The sequence below is a fragment of the Staurois parvus genome, unplaced genomic scaffold, assembly GCF_062004578.1.
Source record: "Staurois parvus isolate SC_StPar_1 unplaced genomic scaffold, SC_StPar_1.0 ptg000840l, whole genome shotgun sequence".
In the NCBI taxonomy this organism is placed as follows: Eukaryota; Metazoa; Chordata; class Amphibia; order Anura; family Ranidae; genus Staurois; species Staurois parvus.
Window position 1 is genome coordinate 738,551 of NW_028318636.1, and position 22,063 is coordinate 760,613.

General features: G+C 41.4%; 2 protein-coding genes across 12 annotated transcripts in view; one reads left to right on the forward strand and one right to left on the reverse strand.

Annotated features, from left to right (window-relative positions):
- The window catches only part of RHBDD3 (rhomboid domain containing 3), a 29,662-nt gene extending 24,442 nt beyond the window's left edge, over positions 1 to 5,220 (reverse strand). The window contains exon 1 of one of the 3 annotated variants that reach the window (XM_089655441.1): positions 4,628 to 5,220. The gene's annotated coding sequence lies outside the window, so the exon portion shown is untranslated. Of the gene's footprint in view, positions 1 to 4,614 lie in introns of all 3 variants that reach the window. The other 2 variants (XM_089655439.1, XM_089655440.1) reach the window with 2 other exon arrangements.
- The window catches only part of EWSR1 (EWS RNA binding protein 1), a 30,965-nt gene continuing 13,676 nt past the window's right edge, over positions 4,775 to 22,063 (forward strand). For 8 of the 9 annotated variants that reach the window (XM_089655424.1, XM_089655427.1, XM_089655425.1 and 5 more), the window contains exons 1-4: positions 5,075 to 5,156; positions 19,028 to 19,064; positions 19,187 to 19,238; positions 21,233 to 21,359. In XM_089655424.1, the coding sequence (XP_089511550.1) occupies positions 5,090 to 5,156; positions 19,028 to 19,064; positions 19,187 to 19,238; positions 21,233 to 21,359 (283 nt within the window). In that variant the 5' untranslated portion in view covers positions 5,075 to 5,089. Of the gene's footprint in view, positions 4,866 to 5,074; positions 5,157 to 19,027; positions 19,065 to 19,186; positions 19,239 to 21,232; positions 21,360 to 22,063 lie in introns of those variants that run through there. The other variant, XM_089655426.1, reaches the window with a different exon arrangement.

The window sequence follows — 22,063 nt, forward strand, 5'->3', positions numbered from 1 at the left end:
GGTAGAACGTGCTGCATTATGCTCATGATGGGATCCATAGTGAATACAACCAGAAAAGACAGCTAATCTCAACACCTACTGATCTCTCTGCTTCTGCTCTCTCTATTTCTCTCAAAATTTCTGAAATCGTTAATTATTTACTGTTTTTCAGTGCATTCTGGGCATTTGAGAAGGTCTTCTGAGATTATCTTTTAAAAACGCTTCTAAACGCAAAAGCGCAAAAATGCGGCATGCAAACGCGGCTAAACTGGTATTAACCTACATTTTCTAGCAGTCAGTTTCCAGCGGTCAGAAGAGTTTTCCAAACGCCCCGTGTACATGAGCCCTAATGCTTTAACCCCTTGAACCCTGTACTAGTGCCCTGCTTCACCTGAATGGGTCACACTCAGCAGGCACTGCTGCAGAGCCTGCTGAAAGCAACAGGAGGTATAATTCCTGCTGCAGCCTGTGTACACCTCCGGCTGCTGCCTCTGTAGCTAAAGGGGGTAGCAGTAAAAGTGCAGCTCAACTGCTGGGCTTTACCACCCCTCAACTGTTAGTGTGATTGAGCCGTAAACGTTCTCTGTGCCCCTCAGTGCTACCTAGTCTTCTGCAAAGCCTCCAGACACCCAAAAGTGTCCCACAGTGCCAATGCAAAACCCCCAGACCCCTCCAGAGACCCCCATGCCCCACAGTTGCCCCAAGCACCCTCCAAAAACCTCATCCCCTAAAATTCCATCAATTCCACTGCAGAGTCTTCCAACTTCCTCAGAATGCACCCCACCCTCTACAGGGCCACCAAGTTTGCTGCAGAGCCCTCTAACCCCCTACAGTGCACCCATCCCCAAAGACACCCAGCTGCACCTAGATAATCAATATATATTTTTTATCCCATTTTTTTTAATGTGAGTACAAACTTTTTTTTTTTTTTTTTAACTGTTGGGTCATGGGAGGTTTTTGAAGAAATTAAGTGGCCCTGGTCTCAATACAGTTGAGACGTATTGCTCTATTGCATTACTGAATGGATCTAACAGGGCCAGCGGGTATAAATAGGAGCTAGGAGCGCATGCATGAGGCCAACTGTATTTTCATTAATAAACTTTTCCTCTATGACCTGTTCTAGGAAAGCAGAGGTATATGTCCGAGTGTAAACACACAATAGCCAAAGGCTACAACACAATAGCCAAAGGCTACAACACAATAGCCAAAGGCTACAACAGTGGCAGGATGATCTTATTAGATATGAAGATCACACAACCCTGGCATCACTCAGACTTGCCAGCTGACGCATTTCAAGAGACGAACCAGCTTCCTCAGAGAGGTGTCTGAATGACGTCAGGGTTATGTGGTCTTCATCTCTAATAGGATCATCCTGCCTAGTGCATTACCATAAAAAATGTTTAATAAGAAATAAAGTAGGTGTTGTACTCACAAACGACAACAAAGTCAAGGCACGTCATAAAAGAACAGCTTAGTCAATACCGCGCTGAATAACAGTCCGCAATAGGAAGTGCAGACATCCAATAGGCTGAGGAAGAGGCAAGTCCTCGAAACGCGTCAGCCTATTGGATGTCTACACTCCCTATTGCGGACTGTTACTCAGCGTGGTGTTGACCCAGCTGTTCTTTTATGATGTGCCTTGACTATATTGTCGTTTGTGAGTACAACACCTACTTTGTTTTTTATTAAACATTTTTTATGGTAATGCACTAGGCCCGTGCGCCCTCTGTTTCTTCTTTCCTCATTCAGTATGTTTGGATTTCCCCGATCTATTGAGGGCAGCAAGGTGTGCATGTTCCAGGACATTTCTAATGTGGTTGTAGCCTGCATCGAGTCCATCCCCAAGCGCAGGAGCATTTGTGTTTGCTGGATCATCCTGCCACCTGGCTTGCTTTTTTCTGCTGTTGTAGCCTTTGGCTATTGTGAGTATGCATTCATTGGTTTTATTTCATCAATAAAGGTATCTTTTGTAATGCAGTTGGCTTTTGAGTTCTTTTGTTTATGTTTTTGGCTATGGTTCAAGATTCCCCAGTCTGATGAGGGCAAAATTGACTCAGTCTATCAGTTTTTGATGAAAGTCGACATCAAAATGGACATCTAATACAGAAAATTGTGTTCTCATTAAACCCTAAGGCTGCTCAAAAAATCTGCTTCTACAGATGTTTGAGCTTTTATTTTTCTCTGCATGTAAACTCCCCTCCATGTTAGCCCATGCGGCTGATTTACAAAAACTGGAGAGTGCAATATCTGATGCAGCTCTGCATAGAAACCAATCAGCGTTCAGGTTTTATTGTCAAGGCATAAATGAAGACGCTGAAGTTAGAAGCTGATTGGCTGCCATGCACAGCTGCACCAGATTTTGCACTCTTCAGTTTTTGTAAATCAGCCCCACTGGGTCCATGTGCACTATAGACATTTTCAAGAGTTTAGTGGCAGAGGAGTTTACAGACAGAAACCCCCCCACCAAAGTCGCAAACAGGAGAGGAGCTTTAGGGCAAAAGGTCTCATGCACACAGCATGTTTTCTTAACTCTTCTAGAAGCCTTCCTCCTGGCAGAAACAGTGTTTTGCAATAAAGAAAAAAAAATGTAAAATTGTGTAAAGCGTTTAGCTGTGTTTAACCGTGTGTAACGTTTGGGCGTTAATTAATTTAATTGGCCAGTATAATTTATTCTGGGCATTGAAATAAAATAACACTCAAGCGCTGAATGCGCCACATGTTAACACGCCAAGCATTTTTTCAGCCAAAACTATGCTGCTTCTGGATGCACTTTCAGTGTTTTTTTTTCTGCCTCTAAACTCTCCTACCACTAAACATCTCTAAGGCCTTGTTCACACCATACGTGCAGAAAAACTGATGGAAATGCAGATGGGTAGCACAGTGGCTAAATGGTTAGCACTTCCACCTGGCAGTACTCAGGTCGTTGGTTAAATCCCAGCCACGGCACCTCCTGCCTGGAGTTTGCATGTTCTCCCTGTGCCTGCGTGGGTTTCCTCCGAGTACTCCGGTTTCCTCCCACACTCCAAAGACATGCTGGTAGGTTAATTGGATCCTGTCTAAATTGGCCCTTGTATATGAATGTAAGTTAGGGACCTTAGATTGTACGCCCCTTGAGGGTTAGGGACTGATGTGAATGTACTATATGTAAAGCGCTGTGTAAATTGACGGCGCTATATAAGTACTTGCAATAAATAATAAATAGATTTCACTTGCAGAGACATCAGCTTTCATACGCGCTTCAATGAGTTTTATAAACCTTGCAGATTCATGTGCAGAAAAAATCTGCACGTAATACTAGTGTTGTGAACAGGGCACATAGAGAACAATTGCTTTCATTGTGCCCTTGCAGAACATGTGCAGAAAAACTGCCGTCTCTGCACCATGATATGAACCAGCCCTAAGGCTAGGTTCACATCTGTGCGGGTGGTGCGGCTGTGGATCCACACGAAAATCCGTGCATCCGCATCACCGGAACAGAGGAATGAGGACCCGCAGGCAGGTGCCATTAGTTCTAATGGCACGCCGCCCACACTGGAAAACTTAACTGTACTGGGAACCAGGGTTCGCGTGTGGGCTGTTGTTTCAGAAGTGCTTGGACTTCTTCCCTGTGTGTCACGGGGCACGAGAGTCCATGCAAATGAATGGGCTCTCTGCCTGCGCAAAATGCAGCCCGCACAGGCGCATATATGTGAACCAGGGGTAAGGGCTCGTTCACACCATGTACCAGCGCGTTCCTGTGCGATTCATCTGCAGCTCTGTGCGGTGCAATTTCAAGCCATTCATTTGAATGGGCTGAAACTGCACCACACCAAAAGTAGTGCATGCACTACTTTTTGAAATGCACAGCAACTGCATCACATGCTACTTTCTACTATGCGATTTAGTAAGGGCAAACACAATGAGTTTGCGACCTGTTTGGGCTGTTGCTAACTTTTAACTGACCCCCACAGCAGATCTAAAGGGCACTGCGATCAGAATGCGGTGCAGGAAACCGCATGGGACCGCAGCTCTCCCACACCGCATTTTTAGTGTGAACGAGCCCTGAAAGTTTAGTGTGCATGGACACATAGGCTAACATGCAGGGGAATTTAGAGGCAGGAAAAAAAACCCACCAGACACCTTTGGAAGCTGCTATAAAAATGTCCAGTGTGCATGAGGCCTAAAAAACCGCTCAAAAGCTCCTTAACGCTAGGCATATTCTCGCCTCAATACATTCTAATGGGCAGAATTTCGGCCAATAGAATATATTAACGCCAGATGCAGGAACGCACATTACCGCTCATCCAAAACGCACCTTTTTACCACATTTTTGCTCCTGCTAAACTCCTGCAAGAGGAAAAAAAAAGCATCAATAGCATACAGTGCGCATGAGGCCTAGCACTACGGTGTCACACATGTATAAATTTTGGTGTGTAGAGGCATTTATCTTCCTGACTGATAAAGGCAGGAGGACAAGAGGCCACCATACAAGGTACAACAAAGGATTTCTATGTGGACAGGTTACACAATACCCTCCCAGGACAATAGCACTACACTCCCAAGCCATCTTTCTTTGCCCCTGTTTCTCCCTGCAACTGTACCCTCCAACGGATCACACCACTACTGACCACACAGGGGGGGAGGAAGATTCCATACCCGTGTAAAATACCTTTCCGCAGCTTCTCTTTGCTCTCACAAAAGCCCGTTCGCCATCCCATCAGAATCAGACCCAAAGATACCCCCCTGTGGCTTTTCTATTGAAGGTGACGCAAAAGGCAGGTCCCCGGATCCTCCCCCCGTCCCAAACTGAACGTGGTACAGTCTGGGCGGCGAGTATTGCGCCTGCGCGGCATGCTACCCTTACACGGACGTTGAAGCAGCGAGGGCACACAAAATGGCTTCCACCGGTGAGTAGTTAGCGGGCTCGGCTGGTGTGGTGAAATCTTCCTGACTGGGCGGGCTGTGCGTTCGACGTTCTATTTTACGCGGCGCTGCGCTCCTCTTGGCGGGGCCGTTTGCCTCCTTGTTGGTAGAGCGCGGCTTGGGTGGGCTCGCTGTATACATCCTAGGCCTCAGCCAGACAGGTCGCCGCGTTCCATCCGGGTACACGAGGCGCCACACCGTGTTGGCGATGGATAACCAAGCCAGCGATCCCTCGGCAGCGTTTATGTTGGCACCGGCAGCCCCTGGCTTTCAGGGTTGGTTTCATCTTTTCAGTTCTAACTGGTCCTCGGAGTAGGCCGTGTCTGTAAACCTGTGTGTGTGCGGAGCTCGGCGTGCTGCCTGTTTATCCTCAAGGGCCTAGTGACCAGCCGAGCTTCCGGGCGCCTTTTGGCCTTGTGCGGGCTGTATGGCGGGCAGCTAGGGCTCAGGGCCTTTGTATACAGGATGTTGTACTCTGTGTGTGAGTGAGTAAGCATGCTTACTGATGATTGGATGTGCATGCTATTAATATTGATGTGCAGTATAGGTCATCCCTGCATCGGATGTTTTTATTAATAGAAACCTTGTGTAATAATATAGGTCATCCTGCATCGTACATTTCTTTTTTTATTAATAGTACCCTTGTGCGGTACAGGTCATCCCTGCATCCTATATATTTATTAATCGAAACCTTGTGCTGTACAGGTCATCCCTGCATCCTATATATTTATTAATCGAAACCTTGTGCTGTACAGGTCATCCCTGCATCCTATATATTTATTCATAGAAACCTTGTGCGGTACAGGTCATCCCTGCATCCTATATATTTATTAATCGAAACCTTGTGCTGTACAGGTCATCCCTGCATCCTATATATTTATTAATCGAAACCTTGTGCTGTACAGGTCATCCCTGCATCCTATATATTCATAGAAACCTTGTGCGGTACAGGTCATCCCTGCATCCTATATATTTATTAATCGAAACCTTGTGCTGTACAGGTCATCCCTGCATCCTATATATTTATTCATAGAAACCTTGTGCTGTACAGGTCATCCCTGCATCCTATATATTTATTCATAGAAACCTTGTGCTGTACAGGTCATCCCTGCATCCTATATATTTAATTAATAGTACCCTTGTGCTGTACAGGTCATCCATTGGATATTTTTATTCATAGTACCCTTGTGCGGTACAGGTCATCCATTGGATATTTTTATTCATAGTACCCTTGTGCGGTACAGGTCATCCATTGGATATTTTTATTCATAGTACCCTTGTGTGGTACAGGTCATCCCTTGATTGTATATTTTTTATTAATAGTACCCTTGTGCGGTACAGGTCATCCCTGCATCCTAAGTAATGCACATTGTAGGTGAGAGCTGCTCCTTACTAAAGCGTGTTGTATGAAATGGATGTTGCTAAGGTTGATGTGGCATGACCTCCATGTTTACAGGGACTGCTATGAAAAAGGGCGGGAGGCAAAGCCGTATTGAACCCAAAAGCAAACATTTACTAGTTTTAAGATGTGATGACTGCATTTTTTTTTTTCTTTTTTTAGGTTTTTCTTCTACTTTTACCTGGTGATTTGGCCAGTGAGTCTCTGTTCAAAAAGAGCAAGCTCTCCAGCAGATAAATCGGATACATGGAGGAGACAAAGCTTTTTTTAACACTGACAGGGACGCTCACACTGATCAGTTTCTGTGTAAAACCTTTAACTTGTTACTGTTGCAGTAACTGCACAGTGAGCCAGTGTTTAGCTTGCATTTTAGCCCTGTTGCACATGGTAGTAAAAAATGCAGAGTTTTTTATTTTTTTTTTTTATTACTCATCTGAAATGAGATGCATTGTCTATAGCACATTGCACACAGCTGTGTAAAGATCAGCAAGCCCTGGTTCACTGAATGCCACCTTGAAATCGAACTACTTCACTTATAGCATGATTTCAAAGCTGCGGATGAGTGCGATTTTTGTCTCTCGATTTCACTGTGACTTGCAACTTCATTTAACAGAAGTCAATGCAAGTCGCAATGAAATTGGGGGGGGGGGGGGGGAAGAGTAGTGCAGGAAATCGCGCAACTTTAAATCACGTTAAGTGCCTGGTCATACTGGTGCGATTTGCAAATTGAAATCGCGTCTATTGAATGTCAGTGTCTTGATGTGCGGATTGCTGCAGCGCAATTTCTCAAGTAGTTCTTGCATTACCTTTTCTGCAGTTTTATTGCGATTTTCACATACGTAGAATATAATGGAAATCGTTACTCTTCACAAGTCAAGATAACGTATTCTGAAATCACGCAACTTTAAATCGCAGAGGTGTGACCGGTGACTAAGACCATGCCATAGAAATGCACTAGATGCAACTTCACATGCAATTTGTAAATCACATGTTGCCTCTGAAGTCACACAGGTGTGAACCAGGGCTAATGCAGTGCAATCAAAGCTGTAAAATAAAATTATAAAATGTTACATTTGAGTGCAGTATTCTACTTGTTTGCTCGTTTAGGCCCCTTGCACACGAGAGTCATAATTTACTGATGTTTACTCAGGAACTTGTGACTCCCTTGTGCAAGGGGCCAAAAAGCTGGCAATGAAGAATTTTACTCGTCTCTACACTTACATACCTTTGCTCGCCTATACTCCATTTTAGTCTGGTCTTTGCACACTGGTTTTGGTCCCTTGCACGTAGGCGTCACAAGTTCCTGAGTAAATATCAGTAAATTATGCCCTAGTGTGTATCTAAATTTGCTAATACATCTAAGGCCCCTTGCGGGGACATCGTAATTTACTCAGGTTTACTCAGGAACTTGTGATGTGTGTGTAAGGGGCCAAGTGTCATAACTTTAAAAATTCATATCTGAACCACTGAACAAAACCACACGACTCCTTTGAAAAATCACAGTGAAGCTGGCCCCTCACATGTGAACCCAGTCTAAATAAATGCAGCCACCATATATTTCAATTTTTGGGCTTAAGCCTTGGTTCACACTGATGTCTGAAGCATTCCATAACTCGTGGAATTGCATGTGAGCAGTCCATTTGCCTTTAATAAATCAACCCCTGTTTAAAATCAGACTGGGCACTAAGCTGCAAAGTTGATGGTAGAACTAAAGGCGCTCGTACTTTGAATTTGTGCAATGTGCTTGAGGGCTCTTGCATACAGCTGACAAAAACAGACTTTTATCAGTACTGCATTTGGGGTTTTTTTTCCTTTGTATATGGGTCCATTTCTGTGCTCAAATCAGTGTAAAGATCCGTAAACTTGCACCATGTTCAGACCTGTGACATCGAAGAATCTGGAACTTATGAATTTCACAGTGGTTAGAATTTTGGCATAGTACATAACTCAATATGTTGGTGCTTGCACCCAAGTTATGGTATGAGAATCTGTGCCTGCACTGAGGAAGGATAGGACACACCTTCCTTGGTACACTCTTGCCCTCCCTGGCCATTTGTTAAAGGGTTAGTTCAGGTCCCCCTCTTCCACTGCTCTCCTGGGGCTGAAGCCGGCAGTTCTGCTGGCTGACCATAGAGATTACCGAGGCCCAGAACATCCCTGATCCTCTCTATGGTCTAATAAACCGGAAATGAGTATTTTGTCACTTCTGAGTTCGGTCTAATGTAAATAGACTATTGCCGGCCTGTGAAAGCATCAGATTAAACCAATCTGGGTGTCTCAGTAAAGAGTACCTGTCGCTGCCCATGCTATCACAACAGATGTTGTTCATCCCTTGTGATAGCCCTAACAGTTGATTTAATAAAAAAAAAATGTAAAGCGCCCTCGTCTCCCAAACTGTGCTAGTGCACAAAGGCAAACACATATGAAGCTCATACATGCATATGTTAAACTCTTATTGCCAGCAGTACACAGATATGCGGCCTCTTGTTGGGTGAGCCTTGATGCTGGGAAGCCGCATATCTATGTATTAGAAGTTAAACATGCTGAGAGTGCGTGTTACCAGCACCTATTGGAGTTTTCTGATCATCTGCTAATCACGGCAGTTCCATGATCATAAACCCTGGCTCCCGGCATCACAAACTCCTTACAGGGCTGGATGGCGTGGCACCAAGGGGTTAATGGTGTTTGCACCCCCCACGTAAGGATTCACCATGAATGTTCTAGCGAGAGCAATAATTCTAGTACCAAACCAACTGCGCAATTCTGAGCCTCTAAAGGCTTTTTAATGCATCGCCTGTTGAGCTATTTATGTACCGTAGTTTGTCGCCATTCCATGAGTGTTCGCAATTTTAAAGTGTAACACGTTGGGTATCTATTTACTCAGCATAACATATTTTCCTTTTTTTATTTTTTTTATTTCTTTTACAAATGTATATTAAGAAGTTTACACAATATTATACCATTCAACAATACAATATCCCCATATTCCCTTCTCCACCTCCATTGCCCACGCTTATCTTTTCTCCTACAGTTCTAAGCTACCTAAATTCTCTTTCCTCTCTTTTTTCTTCATCTTTTCCTATTCCCTTCATTACCTCATCGCACAGATTCTTTCCTCCTGTTTTTCACCCCCCAACAGTTCTACGTATCTTTTGAGGTTTTGAAATCACACCAATCCCCTCCAAGTTCTTTAAAAGTTTTCCATTTTATCCTCTCCACTGTTAAATAATTCCTCCATCCTATAGATATAATTCTACCCTAAATATCCAATCCTTTACTCTTGCGATCTCCTGGTCCCTCCAAAACTTTGGGATCAATCCCTTTGCCGCATTTAAAAAATGAGATGGCATATTATATTGTTTCACCGTAACTCAGTATTGAATAAGCCAACCCATGGATCTTAAAATTTTAACTCTTGAAATTTGAACTATATTCTGCCAAAATTCCTGTATCCTGGGGCATTTCCACCATATATGTGCCATAGTTCCCTTTATCCTGCATCTTCTCCAACATAATAGTGAGTTCTCTTATGTGCCACTAGGTGTAATATATCATCTTGCCAAACATTTTATAATTAATTTCTGCTACTTTCATATCCACTGCCCCATGTGCTAAATTAAATATTTTCCTTTTTTGTTCATTTAATTGTATTCCATCTCCCATTTCTTCAAAAACGGTGGAGATAGGACTGGATATTTTAGTATTTTATATATTTGAAAAGTACTATGTCTCTGTATAGTACCCGAACCCAACATCTGTTCAAGTGGATACAAATCTTTTGACACTCTTACTGGTTGTGGAAGTGTCTTAATTGAAAATATTGCCATTCATCGAATACATAAAATAAATCTGTTTCAATTCTTGGAAAGAGCATATTTCTCCCTTTTCATATTATCCTTTAACTGTGTATTTCTATCTGTTGCCCATTTCCCTGGTGGGAAAAAATTTGTTCCTACCAGTGGTATTAACGGTGAATTATACTCCCATCCCATTTGTCCGTTAACCTCCCTAGCGGTCTGGTTATTTCAGATTTTTGGTGCTGAAAGCGGTACCATTATTTTGCATGGAAATATGTAGTTTTTTTTTTATTGTAGGCTGTAATATTTAGGAATCTGTCCGAACAAGAGTCTTGTAAACATCCCGGGTATGATAAAATTTGAAACACAATCATAAATTATAATTTAATAAATAATATATAATACATTTAATTCAATAATATAATCAAACCAAAAACACTGAAATTTGAAATATAGCGCCAAGTTCGCACATCACTGAGCAAAGTCACAACATTGTTTTCAGTGTCTAACGAATTTCTCCACGAATCATCACTCAATTCTGCAAGTGGTTCTGATTTATTATCACTGTTCTCTAGCTGATCTAAACCCGCTTTTGATCTAAAGGGACACTTTTTGGACGCCATGGACTTTTCTAAGTTTCCAGGCAGAAAGAACAGTCAAAATGCAGACGGGACAGGACAAAGCACTAGGGACAAAATGTATGTGAAATGGTTTGAAACAGCAATGTTTTACTATGTAAAATTCATTTTGAAAAAAAGAAATTTTTTTAAAACTTTCAAATTTCCCGCCGGCGCCCGTACGTTCCGATGTCACAGGGACCGGAACACAGAAGCCGGATGCCGGCATCAGCCAGTGGAGATGGCCGGGGACGCTGCAGGGGGGACACATTGCGGGAGCGAAGGACAAGGTAAGCTCTGCAGGGACTCCCTATGCAGCGCCGCATGGTAAGCCCGAGTGTAGCTTGGGGTTACCGCTTTTGGTACTGACATTTTACCCCGAGCTACACTCGGGAATACCGCTAGAGAGGTTACTTACAGCCCACACTAAATACATTCCGTGTTAATGTGCTTGTGTTTTCAGAAAACATCCGAAACTTTTGTGGAATCCAAATGATTTTATCTAACATTGCCTCACTTAGTGTACTTTGTGTTTTTACCCAAGTTGTCCTTTGTGCGTAGTATACCCATTCCACTGCCCGTGATATTACCGATTTAATATCTTACAATCTGGTATATTTAAACCCCCATCTAGTTTCTTTGCACAGAACTTCATAATTTACTCTGTTTATAATTTGCCCAAATATACCTTTAAATATTTTTAAGATCCAAAAGTGTCATCGGTGTATATTGGTAGCATATTTAAATTTGTGCAAAATTTTTGGTATTATCACCATTTTCACCAGGTTTATTCTTCCTACCCAGGAGAGTGATCTTCTTGAACTTTCCCTCAACTCGTTCTTTCTCATTTATTAATGGGATGTAATTTACCTGATATATGTTCTTAAGGAACAAGGTTTACTTTATACCCAGATATTTTTAGTTTTTTTTTTTTTTTCTCTGCATGTGAAAGGAAATTCATTTAGTAATGCCATTTTTCTCTTTGGAACACTAATATTTAATATCTACAACTTTTGAAAGGTTCATTTTCAGGTTTGAGAATTCTCCATAGTATTTTAACCCCCTTCCCGCCGCGCCTCCCGGCCTTTTAATAGTTTCCGAAGGTGGGAGGCGGGGGCGTGGTTTAGGGATCATGTGACCGCCGTGATGATTGGGAAAGGTCCCAATCGAAAAAGCAGACCGGGATCTTTCCGTGAGTAACTGACGTGTGCTGGGAGCGCGCAGGGCACGCGCTCTCAGCACATGGTTTTTCTTACCTGAACGCAAATGTGCGGCTGCTCGGCATCTAGGCCCAGACATCGAGAGGCAGAACATTTGTGTGTGGCCAGCGTAAAAGGGTTAATATTCTTATTAAGTTTGATGTTCACTTAGGATTTATCATGTAGAATAACATATCGTCTGCATACACTGGGACTTTATTCCAAGTCTACTATCCAAATTCCTTTAATACCTATGCAATTTTGGACTGTTGCTAGTAACAGCTCTAAAGATAATACAAATAGCAGGCATGAGAGTGAGCATCCCTGACTTAATCCATTATACATTTTAAATACTGATGGCAATGGGCCATTGATCTTTACAGCTGCTGAAGGGTAGCTATACAAATTTTTTTTTTTTTTTTTTTTTTTTTTTTTTTTTTTTTTTCCACTGCATCATTCTAGGTCTTATGGCTTCTAATGTATCAATCATAAATCCCCAGTCTACCTTGTTGAAGGCTTTCTCCGCATCTATTGCAGGGAATAGAACTGGGGACTTCTCTTTTTTTTACTCTTGTGCAGAAGGAGCAATGATCTTAGGCCATTATCCATTCCTTCTCTTCCGGGGACAAATCCCACCTGGTCTAAATGTACCTATGATTTCGTATCCGTATTTAACGAAATTGGTCTATAACTGGCGCAATGGGGCAAATCTTGCCCTTCTTTAGGGATAATTGTAATGTATGCCATTGACTCCTTTCTCATCTCCACCCCCCTATTGCATTCATATATACGCACATTTTCGGAGTTAATTGTTCTTTAAACTTCCGATAGTATCTTGTATACCTGTACGGTCCTGGACTCTTCCCTGCCTCTGTATTTCTTAAGGCTTTTTTTTCTTGGGTTTCACGTCATATAACCTGCTGTAGTATTTTGGAAAACATTGGCAATTGCAGTAGTTGAATATACCAATTCACTTGTCTCATCTTATTCTCTCTACGTAGTTTGCTGATTTTTGTTTCCTTAATCTCATTAGATATTTTTTCCTGGTCTATTCCCCCATTGATATCTTTCTTTTGCCACCATGTTAAACCTTCCTTTTTTTTTTTTTTTTGCTCCTTTAAATCCTTTAATTCTGCTCTTTTTAATATCTTCTGTTGTAAATCTATTTAACTTTTTTTATGTAATTGTTCTAATTCATATAATGCTTCTATTAATGTTTGTATTCTCTCCTCCCGCCTTTTTTTCTTTTCAGCCCCTATGGAGATCAAGATACCTCCTTTTATCTTGTGTGCTTCTCATACTGTGGCAACTGAGACCTCTTCAGTCTCATTTGACTGAAAATATTGCTCATATTTACATCTTTTCTATTTTACTAAAGAATTGGGTGTTTTTGTGCATTAAAATTCATTAAAGTGTCTTTCCCAAAAAATTGCATTTGAAAAGCTACTGCGCAAATGCTGTGACATAAAAAATTGCAACACCCATTTTATTCTCCAGGGCCTTTTGCTAAAGATGTTTGGGAGTTCTAAGTAATTTTCTAGCAAAAAAGCTAATTTTTACATTTATGTGACGTGTCCGAATTGGGTTGGCAAGTGGTTAGAATAAGCAAAGACTCTGCTGGTTGTGTAAATGTGAGGGTTAGCAGGCTCCCACCATTCTGTTCTCATAAGGGAAGATTTCATTGTTAGTGTTGTGAACTTTGAAAATATATTTCTTCACAATACTTGGAGATGAATGAGGGCTTGTTTCTAAAGTGTTTAGAAAGTTTGTATATTTGATTGGGACCAAAACTAATTTATAAAACACAAAAGTAGAAAGTTGATTACAAAAAGTTTAGAGGTTGTGTTACCAAGTGAGATGGCGCACAAACCTTTTCAGTACTGGGTTTTTTTTTTTTTAATTTTTTTTTCCTCTAGGCTTGTGTAACTGGCATATGGTAACTGTGCATTGATGTTTGAAGTAACGTCATGTTAGGATTTGTGTTGCAGAGGGTATGTTAAAAGATAAATGTACTTTTCATCAGGACCCCTCCTCAAATTTGGTTTTTGTTTTTCTAGTAAAAAAAACAAACAAACTTGGATTCATAGCTACACTGATATCTCTGTCCAGTGAGTGTTTCTACTACACATTAACTCCCATTGGATAATGGCATGACTGTGAGCTTAGTCATTAAAGTGCATAAGTGGCCAAACTAATTGTTTCAACACTGAATTTAATTATTTTTAGCTTGATCACATTAATTTGAATGATCTTGAAGTTTGTCAAAATTCCCACACTTCCTTGAATACTGTGACCTGTATTCACTATGTCCTGTGTGTAGGCACTGCTAAGTCAAAGAAATCCGAGCCTGTTTTCTCAACTACAGAGGTGCTGAGTGGAGGAGTGCAGGAATTGCTGTGTGCAGGTAGCAAGGTACCTTGGGATATGTAGTCCTTAGAAATTGAAAGTAAAATAGCAGAGATACTGCAAAGCATGCAGGGAATCAAGGAAGTTGTGGAAAAATTTTGTCGATGGGTTTTTCTTTACCATAGAGAGGATCCTGCGATCATCCACCACTGTTTAACATGGACGTCCATGCCTTTTTACATGCTGAGCTCAACAGTGCGTTCTTTTCTCAGAATGTACCAAACTGTTGATTTGGCCACTCCTAATGTTGCTGCCATCTCTCATGGGTTTTTCATTTTTTTAAACCTTTCAATGGCCTGTTTCACTTGCATGGACAGCTCCTTTGAATGCATGATGTAGCTTCACAGAAATAGATTCCAAATGCAAATAGCACACTTAGAATCAACTCCAGACCTTTTACCTGCTTAATTGTGAATCAGGGCTGCTCTGTGCAAAACCACTGAATTCATCATCTTCTGGGGCCCCCCAGGCGGTTCTGGTCCATTCTGCCGTCAGAGTGCACAGATAGGAAGCCGCAAAGTATAGTATAGAGTGCCCCTTTAGCAAGGTAAAAAAAATATCTGCCCTTTTTAACCATTTCCATTCCGGGCACTTTTACCCCCTTCCTGCCCAGGCCATTTTTCAGGTTTCAGCGCTCACACGTTGAATGACAATTGCGCGGTCATACAACATTGTACCCAAACTAAAATTTTATCATCTTCACACAACTAGAGCTTTCTTTTGGTGGTATTTAATCGCCACTGGGGTTTTTATTTTTTGCTAAATTAACAAAGACTGACAATTTTGAGAAAAACCCATGTTTTTCTTTGTTTCCGTTATAAAAGTTTGCAAATAAATGTTCTTCATAAATTTAGGCCGAGATGTATTCTACTTACATGTCTGGTGAAAATAACCCAAATTAGGATGTATTTTTTTAGTTTGCAGGAAAGTTAGAGTTCACAAACTATGGTATAGATCTGAATATTGATCAATCCTGAAGTACTGACAGCCAATCTAATTTCTTGAGGTCCAAGAATGTCAGAACAGTACAGATCCCCCAAATGACCGCTTTTTTGCAAAGTAGACAGTCCTACATCAGAGGCATGGCGAGTTTTTTTGAAGTTGTGTGTTTTTTTGGAAAATGAAGAAACTTATTTTCCCTTTTTTTTTTTTTTTTTTTACACAATTTGCTTATAACAAAGAATTACTTTGCTATAAGCAAGCATTTACCCGAATGACATCGATCCATTCAGTGTTTTTTGTTGTGTTTTTTTTTGTTTTTTTTTTTTTTTGTTTTTTTTTTTTTTTTGTGCTTAGCTGTGATTTGGCCACAGCTAATCACATGACACATGCGTGTGATCGCTGTGACCATTCACAGCCAGACACTAGTATACAATGGATGGCATGAATTAAGCCATCCATTGTATATAACTGTCATGTGACCTGCTGTGATTGGTCACATGGTACTGGCAATGGGGGTCAGTACTCAGATCTGTCATCGGCCGTGTCCGAGGTACACGGCCGGTGACAGATCGCGAGGCTCTGCAAGCAAGAAAAATGCGCATGCCCGGGAGGACGCCATATGGCATCCACCCGGAAATCTACAGCATTTTGCCGCCCTCCAAACGGCTATTGGCCGGGCGGCTATTGGTTAAATCACTTCCTTCTCCTGCTCTAGATTACATGATCCATGAGGCATTGCTCCTCACACATTCAGGTTCTCAGGCACTTACGGATATGTATGAGCAGTGTACTGAACTGTATGTGCTGCACTGTATGTTCTGATATGTAAACAAATAACACATTCTGTATGCATGTAAACAGATAGTGCATTCTGTATGCAGGCCAACTAATCTGTTGACCAACTAATCAGTTATGAAAATAGATGACGACTATTTTCGTAATCTGTCTATTAGTAGTTTCAGCCCTAGAACTCAAAGGTCATAGCGGGAGGCTTGTGTAATCTATATTTTAGATTGGCCGATTTTCTTTGGAAGTACAGGTTTAAAGTGTCAGTTGTGGGTAGAAACTAGACTGAGTTCCCCTTTGTTTCTTGTGTTGAATACTTTTTGAGACTTTTGTTTTAGCAGTGTATACCCTCTTGGAGGGTTCCCATTTTGTTTATTGCCACCTTCAGTATAAAATTGAAACTGGTAGCTGGGATAATGTAACTGGTGCTGCATGTGTGCAAGCCTTGGAAATGAAATGGTGGGCAGAAATGTAAACCTTCATTATCAGCAAATGGCATGTGAGATGCACTTACTGTGCAAAAGTATGACCGGTGTGAAGAAATGCTGTAAAATGCTTTCAAAAATATGTATTTAAATTTTTTTTTTGTTTATGTACAAAATGCAAAGTGAGCAAACAAATCTATACCCGATCAATATTTGGTGTGACTTTCCTTTTGGTTTCAGAAGAACATACATTCTTATACTTGCACACTTTGTACACTTGCACAGTCGGGGATTTTGTAGGATTACAGATTAGGTGTATGATTAATCCATTAGAACAGGCAGGTGCTAATGATCATCAATTTTGTATGTAGGTTGAAACTCATTAACTGTAGCTGTGTAGGAGGCTTAAATGGATGAGGAGTAGCTAAATTCTGCTACTAAGGTGAGGTTGTGGAAAACTGTTTCATGCACTATGGCACAACTGAGCACAGCAACAAGACACGAGGTAGTTCTGCATCAGCAAGGTCTGTCCCAAGCGCAAAATTCAAAGCAGACGAGTTTCATGATGTGCTGTTCAAGCTCTTTTGAAGAAGCACAGATGTGTAATGTTGACTGTAGACTAGTGGTTGGCCAAGGAAACTTGACACGTCATGCTTCCTTTTTGACATCGGAAGATGTTCAGCAGTGCCATCAGCACAGAACTGGTGGAAAGCAATGGTACCCAGGCACACCCATCTACTCCTGGGGAAGTCTAGCCAGAAGTGCTCTTTATAGAAGAATTGTGGCCAAAAAGCCACACCTTCAACATGGAAACAAAGCTAAGCAACTGAACTATGTACAAAAACATAAGGAATGGGAGCAGGTGCTCTTGACTGATGAGTCAAAATTTGTCTGTAGCAGGAAGCAGTTTGTTTGCGAAGGGGTGGAGAACGTTACAATGAGTGTCTGCAGGCAACAGTGAAGCATGGTGGAGGTTCCTTGCAAGTTTGGGACTGGTATTTCTGCAAATGGAGTTGGTGATTTGGTCAGGCTCAATGGTGTTCTCCATGCTGAGAAATACAGGTCGATGCTTCTCAATCATGCCATACAATCAGAGGCAGGTGTTTGTTCCCAAATTTATTCTGCATCAGAACGGCTCCAAACATCCAGCCAGTGTCATTAAGAACTATCTTCAGTGTAAAGAACAAGGAATCCTGAAAGTAATGGTTTGGCCCTCACAGAGCCCTGACCTATAGTTGGTTCTCCAAGATGTTTGGAACAACCTACCTGCCAAGTTCCTTCAAAAACTGCAAGTGTACCTAGAAGAATTGATGATTTGAAGGAAAAGTGGTCATCTCAAATATTGACTTCTGAAGGCATTCTTCATTTAACAGCATTTTTCACATCTGTCTAAACCGGTTACACAGTGCATTCAGAAAGTATTCAGACCCCCTTCAGTCTTCCATTTTTCTGTTGCAGCCTGATACTGCAGTTGATTTTAACTTTTTTTGTTTTTCTTTTCTGTAATCTACACTCAGTACCCCATCATGACAAAGTGAAAACAGAATTTTGAAAAAAGTGAAATCACATTGGCATACAAGTGTTGCAACAACTCTCACTTTAGCTCAGGTGCCTCCCATTTCACTTTACCATTGCTAAGATGTTTATATACCTTGATTGGAGTCCACCTGTGGTAAATTCACACACTTCTCCTATAAAAGGCCTGACCGCTGATAATTCCTACTGTGTCAAAAAAGCCATGAGCCCAAAGGAACCACCTGCAGAGTTCAGGATTATTGAAAAGTACAGATATGGGGAAGACTACAGAAAATATTTGCTCCACCGATCTGGGCTTGATCAGGAGAAATGGGAGACACTTGAGCTAAATTTCAAGTGTTGCCAAGGGTCTGAATACTTGGGCCAATGTGACATATCAGTTTTTCAATTTTGATAAATTTGCAAATATTTCTAAAATTCTGTTTTGACGTGATCTACACGCAGTACCCCATAATGATAAAGGAGAACAAAAATGAATTGGAACAATTGCAGTTGTTGGGCTGTAACATAGCATTGAAAAAAGTAACGTGTCTTTTTCATTTTGGCTTTTCACTTGTAAATCTGCATTTTTGGTCATATTAGGGACCTTAGATCATATGCCTTCTGAGGGTTAGGAACTGATGTGGATATACAATATATATGTAAAGAGCTGCTTAAAATTGGCGCCATATAAGTACCTAAAAATAAATAGAAATAAAACAAATATTGCTTTAAACCTCTGGAACATTTTGTCAATCACTGGCTTTCAGCTCTGCCCTTCAGTGCTTGCTGAAGCGACGGGCTGTGGAGGAGGTGGGGGTGGCTAGTTCAGGCTATCAGTGGTGTGCTGAGAGCCTGAGCTAGCTGCCGAACCAGACATCTGGGCGGATCCCGCCTTGAGTGAATGTGGTTCACAGAGTTGCAGAATGACATGCACTCCTGTGAACCCCAGGAGAAGTAGTGCCAAAAAAGTTTTGACCCTACTTTAATCACCAGCTGTTCATGATGTGTGTTCTGTGTTGCCAATTCACATTTTAACACGTTTCTATTTCGCTTGCAGATTATAGCACCTATAGCCAGGCTGGTGCCCAACAGAGGTAAGTGTTTGCTGTTTTTGTTGGTCATCATTTTGTTAAAGCATATGGGGCAGGGGGATCAATTTCTCGCCTGTGTGCCTTTATACCATACTTCATGCTTTTATTTGTTCCTTGTTTTACAGCTATGGTGCTTATTCTGCTCAGCCAGCTCAAGGATACACACAGACTGCTCAGGTATTGATTCTTTCTAAAAAGTGAGGCCTTTATGCATGTAGTAAAATGGTGGGGCTTGCTTATCGGGGAAAAGTGTGTGGCGTATTTTCCACAAGCACACATTGAGTTTCCATTGTAGACTTGTATTTTTAATTTGATTCAACTTCTGTTGTGGTATTCACTGTAGATTAACCACTTCACAACTGGGCCATAGTCAATACCTCCTCGGTTGGATGTGGCATACCAGGGTTATGGCTGCAGCGATGACCTAACCCTGGTTAAAAAAAAAAAAAAAAAAAAAAAAAAAATCAGCTATTCCCTTTCTGTTAGGGGATCCTACAGTGGATTTGCTTCTGGACCACTTTCTGGTGGTTCTCGGGCTTACCTGGATGAGAACTGATTCAGTGATCGAAGTGGCTGGGCCTAGATGAGTGAAGGAAAAATTGCCTCCACTTATCTCTATCGCCTAGAGCAGTGGTGGGCAACCTTTTTTTTTTTTTTTTTTTTTTTTTTTTTTTTTCCAACTGAGCCAAATCTCGCCAAAACCACGATTGAAATTTATTTTGAGAGCCACATTTTTAAAACTGAAAATACATCCCCCATATAGTAATTCATCCCCCATATAGTAATTTATCCCCCCCATAGTAAGCCAAGTCCCCCCTGTGTCAATTCACTTACCTTTGCTCCGCGCGTTCTTCTCGCCGTGTTCCCGCGCCGTTCTGGTCTTCAGGGCGGACTGTGAGAGGAGAGGAGTTCGTCACGCTGCCCCGCCTACATCCTGACAGCTGCAGAGTCCTGACTTTTGGGGCGGCCGCCCAAGAGGAGGGAGGGGAGCGGGCGCCCGGCACACAGAAGAGCCGCATTTAAGTTTGTAAAGAGCCGCATGTGGCTCGCGAGCCGCGGCTTGCCGACCACTGGCCTAGGGGGACCGAAGCAATGTCATTGCGTCCCTTCCGGTTCCGTCCCAATGTAAAAGAGGCTTTTTTGTTTTAATGCTTTAAACTGTAGAGCGATGTAGGGTCTTATTGACCCCAGATGTCCATATAGAGGACCTGTTCCTGCTATTTTATAGCAGGGATGTTTACAGAACTGTGTTCGAACCACACATGTGAATAATTCTACCATTAGATCTCCTTTGTAACTCTAAACTGGTAGCCTTTAGAAATTGTTAAAGCGGTGCCTATGGAGATTAAGTGCCATGGTTTGGTGTCATTCCATGAGCGTGTGCATGACATGTTGGGTATCTATTTGGCTTAACATCATCTTTGCTATTTTGCAAAAAAGCTTTATATTTAGTTTTTAATTCATTAGTGTATTTTCCCCAAAATTTCAGTTTGAAAAATCACTGCGCAAATACTGTGTGACATGAAAAATTGCAACAGCTGCTATTTTATTCTCTAGGGCCTCTGCTACAAAAAAAAACCTTTTTTATTTATTTTCTTTTTTTTTTTTTCATAAGAGTGTGAGATTTGGCCCGGTAAGCAAGTGGTTAAAGAATTAGTTTACTTGTAGACTTGCATTGTGTAATCTTTGTAGAGAAACTTTCTTAACACTAAAGTTCTTGCTTATGGTGGTTTATTTTTGGTTATGAAATTTTTATTTTGAAATGTAACAATTGCCCTTGGTGCCCAAACACTGCATCTCCCAGATAAAGGAAGAAATCACTGGCTTGTAGGATTTGTTCCAAAACTAATCCTGAAAGACCTGTACATTCACAGTTGAGCCTCTGAGTATTTGAGTGTGAAAATTTTGTAATCTTTAACATTGACCTGAATAAAATTTAAGGTGGGGTGGCTCTGTAGTTGCTGGGGGCGGAGCTTGCCAAACCCTTAAAGTCTGAAGAAATCGTGTGGGTTTTTAACAAGAAAAAATGTAATCTTTACAACTGCTTTAATGCCACTTTAAGGCTAGAAAATCTTAACTCCATTAAGGTGTCTGTTTTTGTTTTTCTCTACCTCATTTCTCAATACTCATCGGCTTTTCTATATTCAATGGCGCTATTCTGCTTTTTTCAGGCAACCTATGGACAACAGAGTTATGGCACTTATGGGCAGCCTACTGATGCCAGTTACACACAGGCACAAACCACTGCCACTTATGGTCAATCAGCTTATGCTACTGCTTACGGACAGCCACCTGCTGGTAAGATTGATGTATTCTAATGTGCTAATTTACGTTTTTTTGTTTGGGTTTTTTTTTTTGTTTTTTAACTTGATTACTTTAAAAGGATAAATTGACCAGTAATTTCTGTGGTTCTAGTTTTCATGCAGTGTAACAATGTCTCTGCTCCTTTTGAATGCGAACACACTCTTTGGTTGCTGCAGCATTTTTATTCTGTGCAAACATTACAAGTTGATGGTCAGCTCTTAGATGGGAGTGATCCAGCAACTAGCCCACCTAGCTGCCAAAAAAAATAAAAAAATCCCCAAAGTGTTGTGTATTGCATCACTGGTTTCAGCTTTGACTGGTTTCAGCTTTGACACTGTCCTCTCATCTTCTATGAAGACCTCCTAATAGACCCCTGATGTTTCCTAAGGAAAGATGCCACATCAAATTCTGTCAGCTCCCCATGTGATGGTAGTAGTGTAAAAAAAAAAAAAAAAAAAAACCTACTTTTTTACTTGAGTACTTATCACTGTTCAGCGTGTACGCACACATGCATTGGGTGCCTACATATGAAAACTGATTTTGTTCACATGTTGCTTATCCCCACATGCCAAAGTGAGAGCAGTAATTCTATAGCTGACCTTTAGGACTCCTTTCATACTATGGTGTATCTGCGGGTTTCGTGCAGGTTACATGTGCTTTGCCATAGACTTCTATTAAGTCAAAGTTTTGGTGCGTCT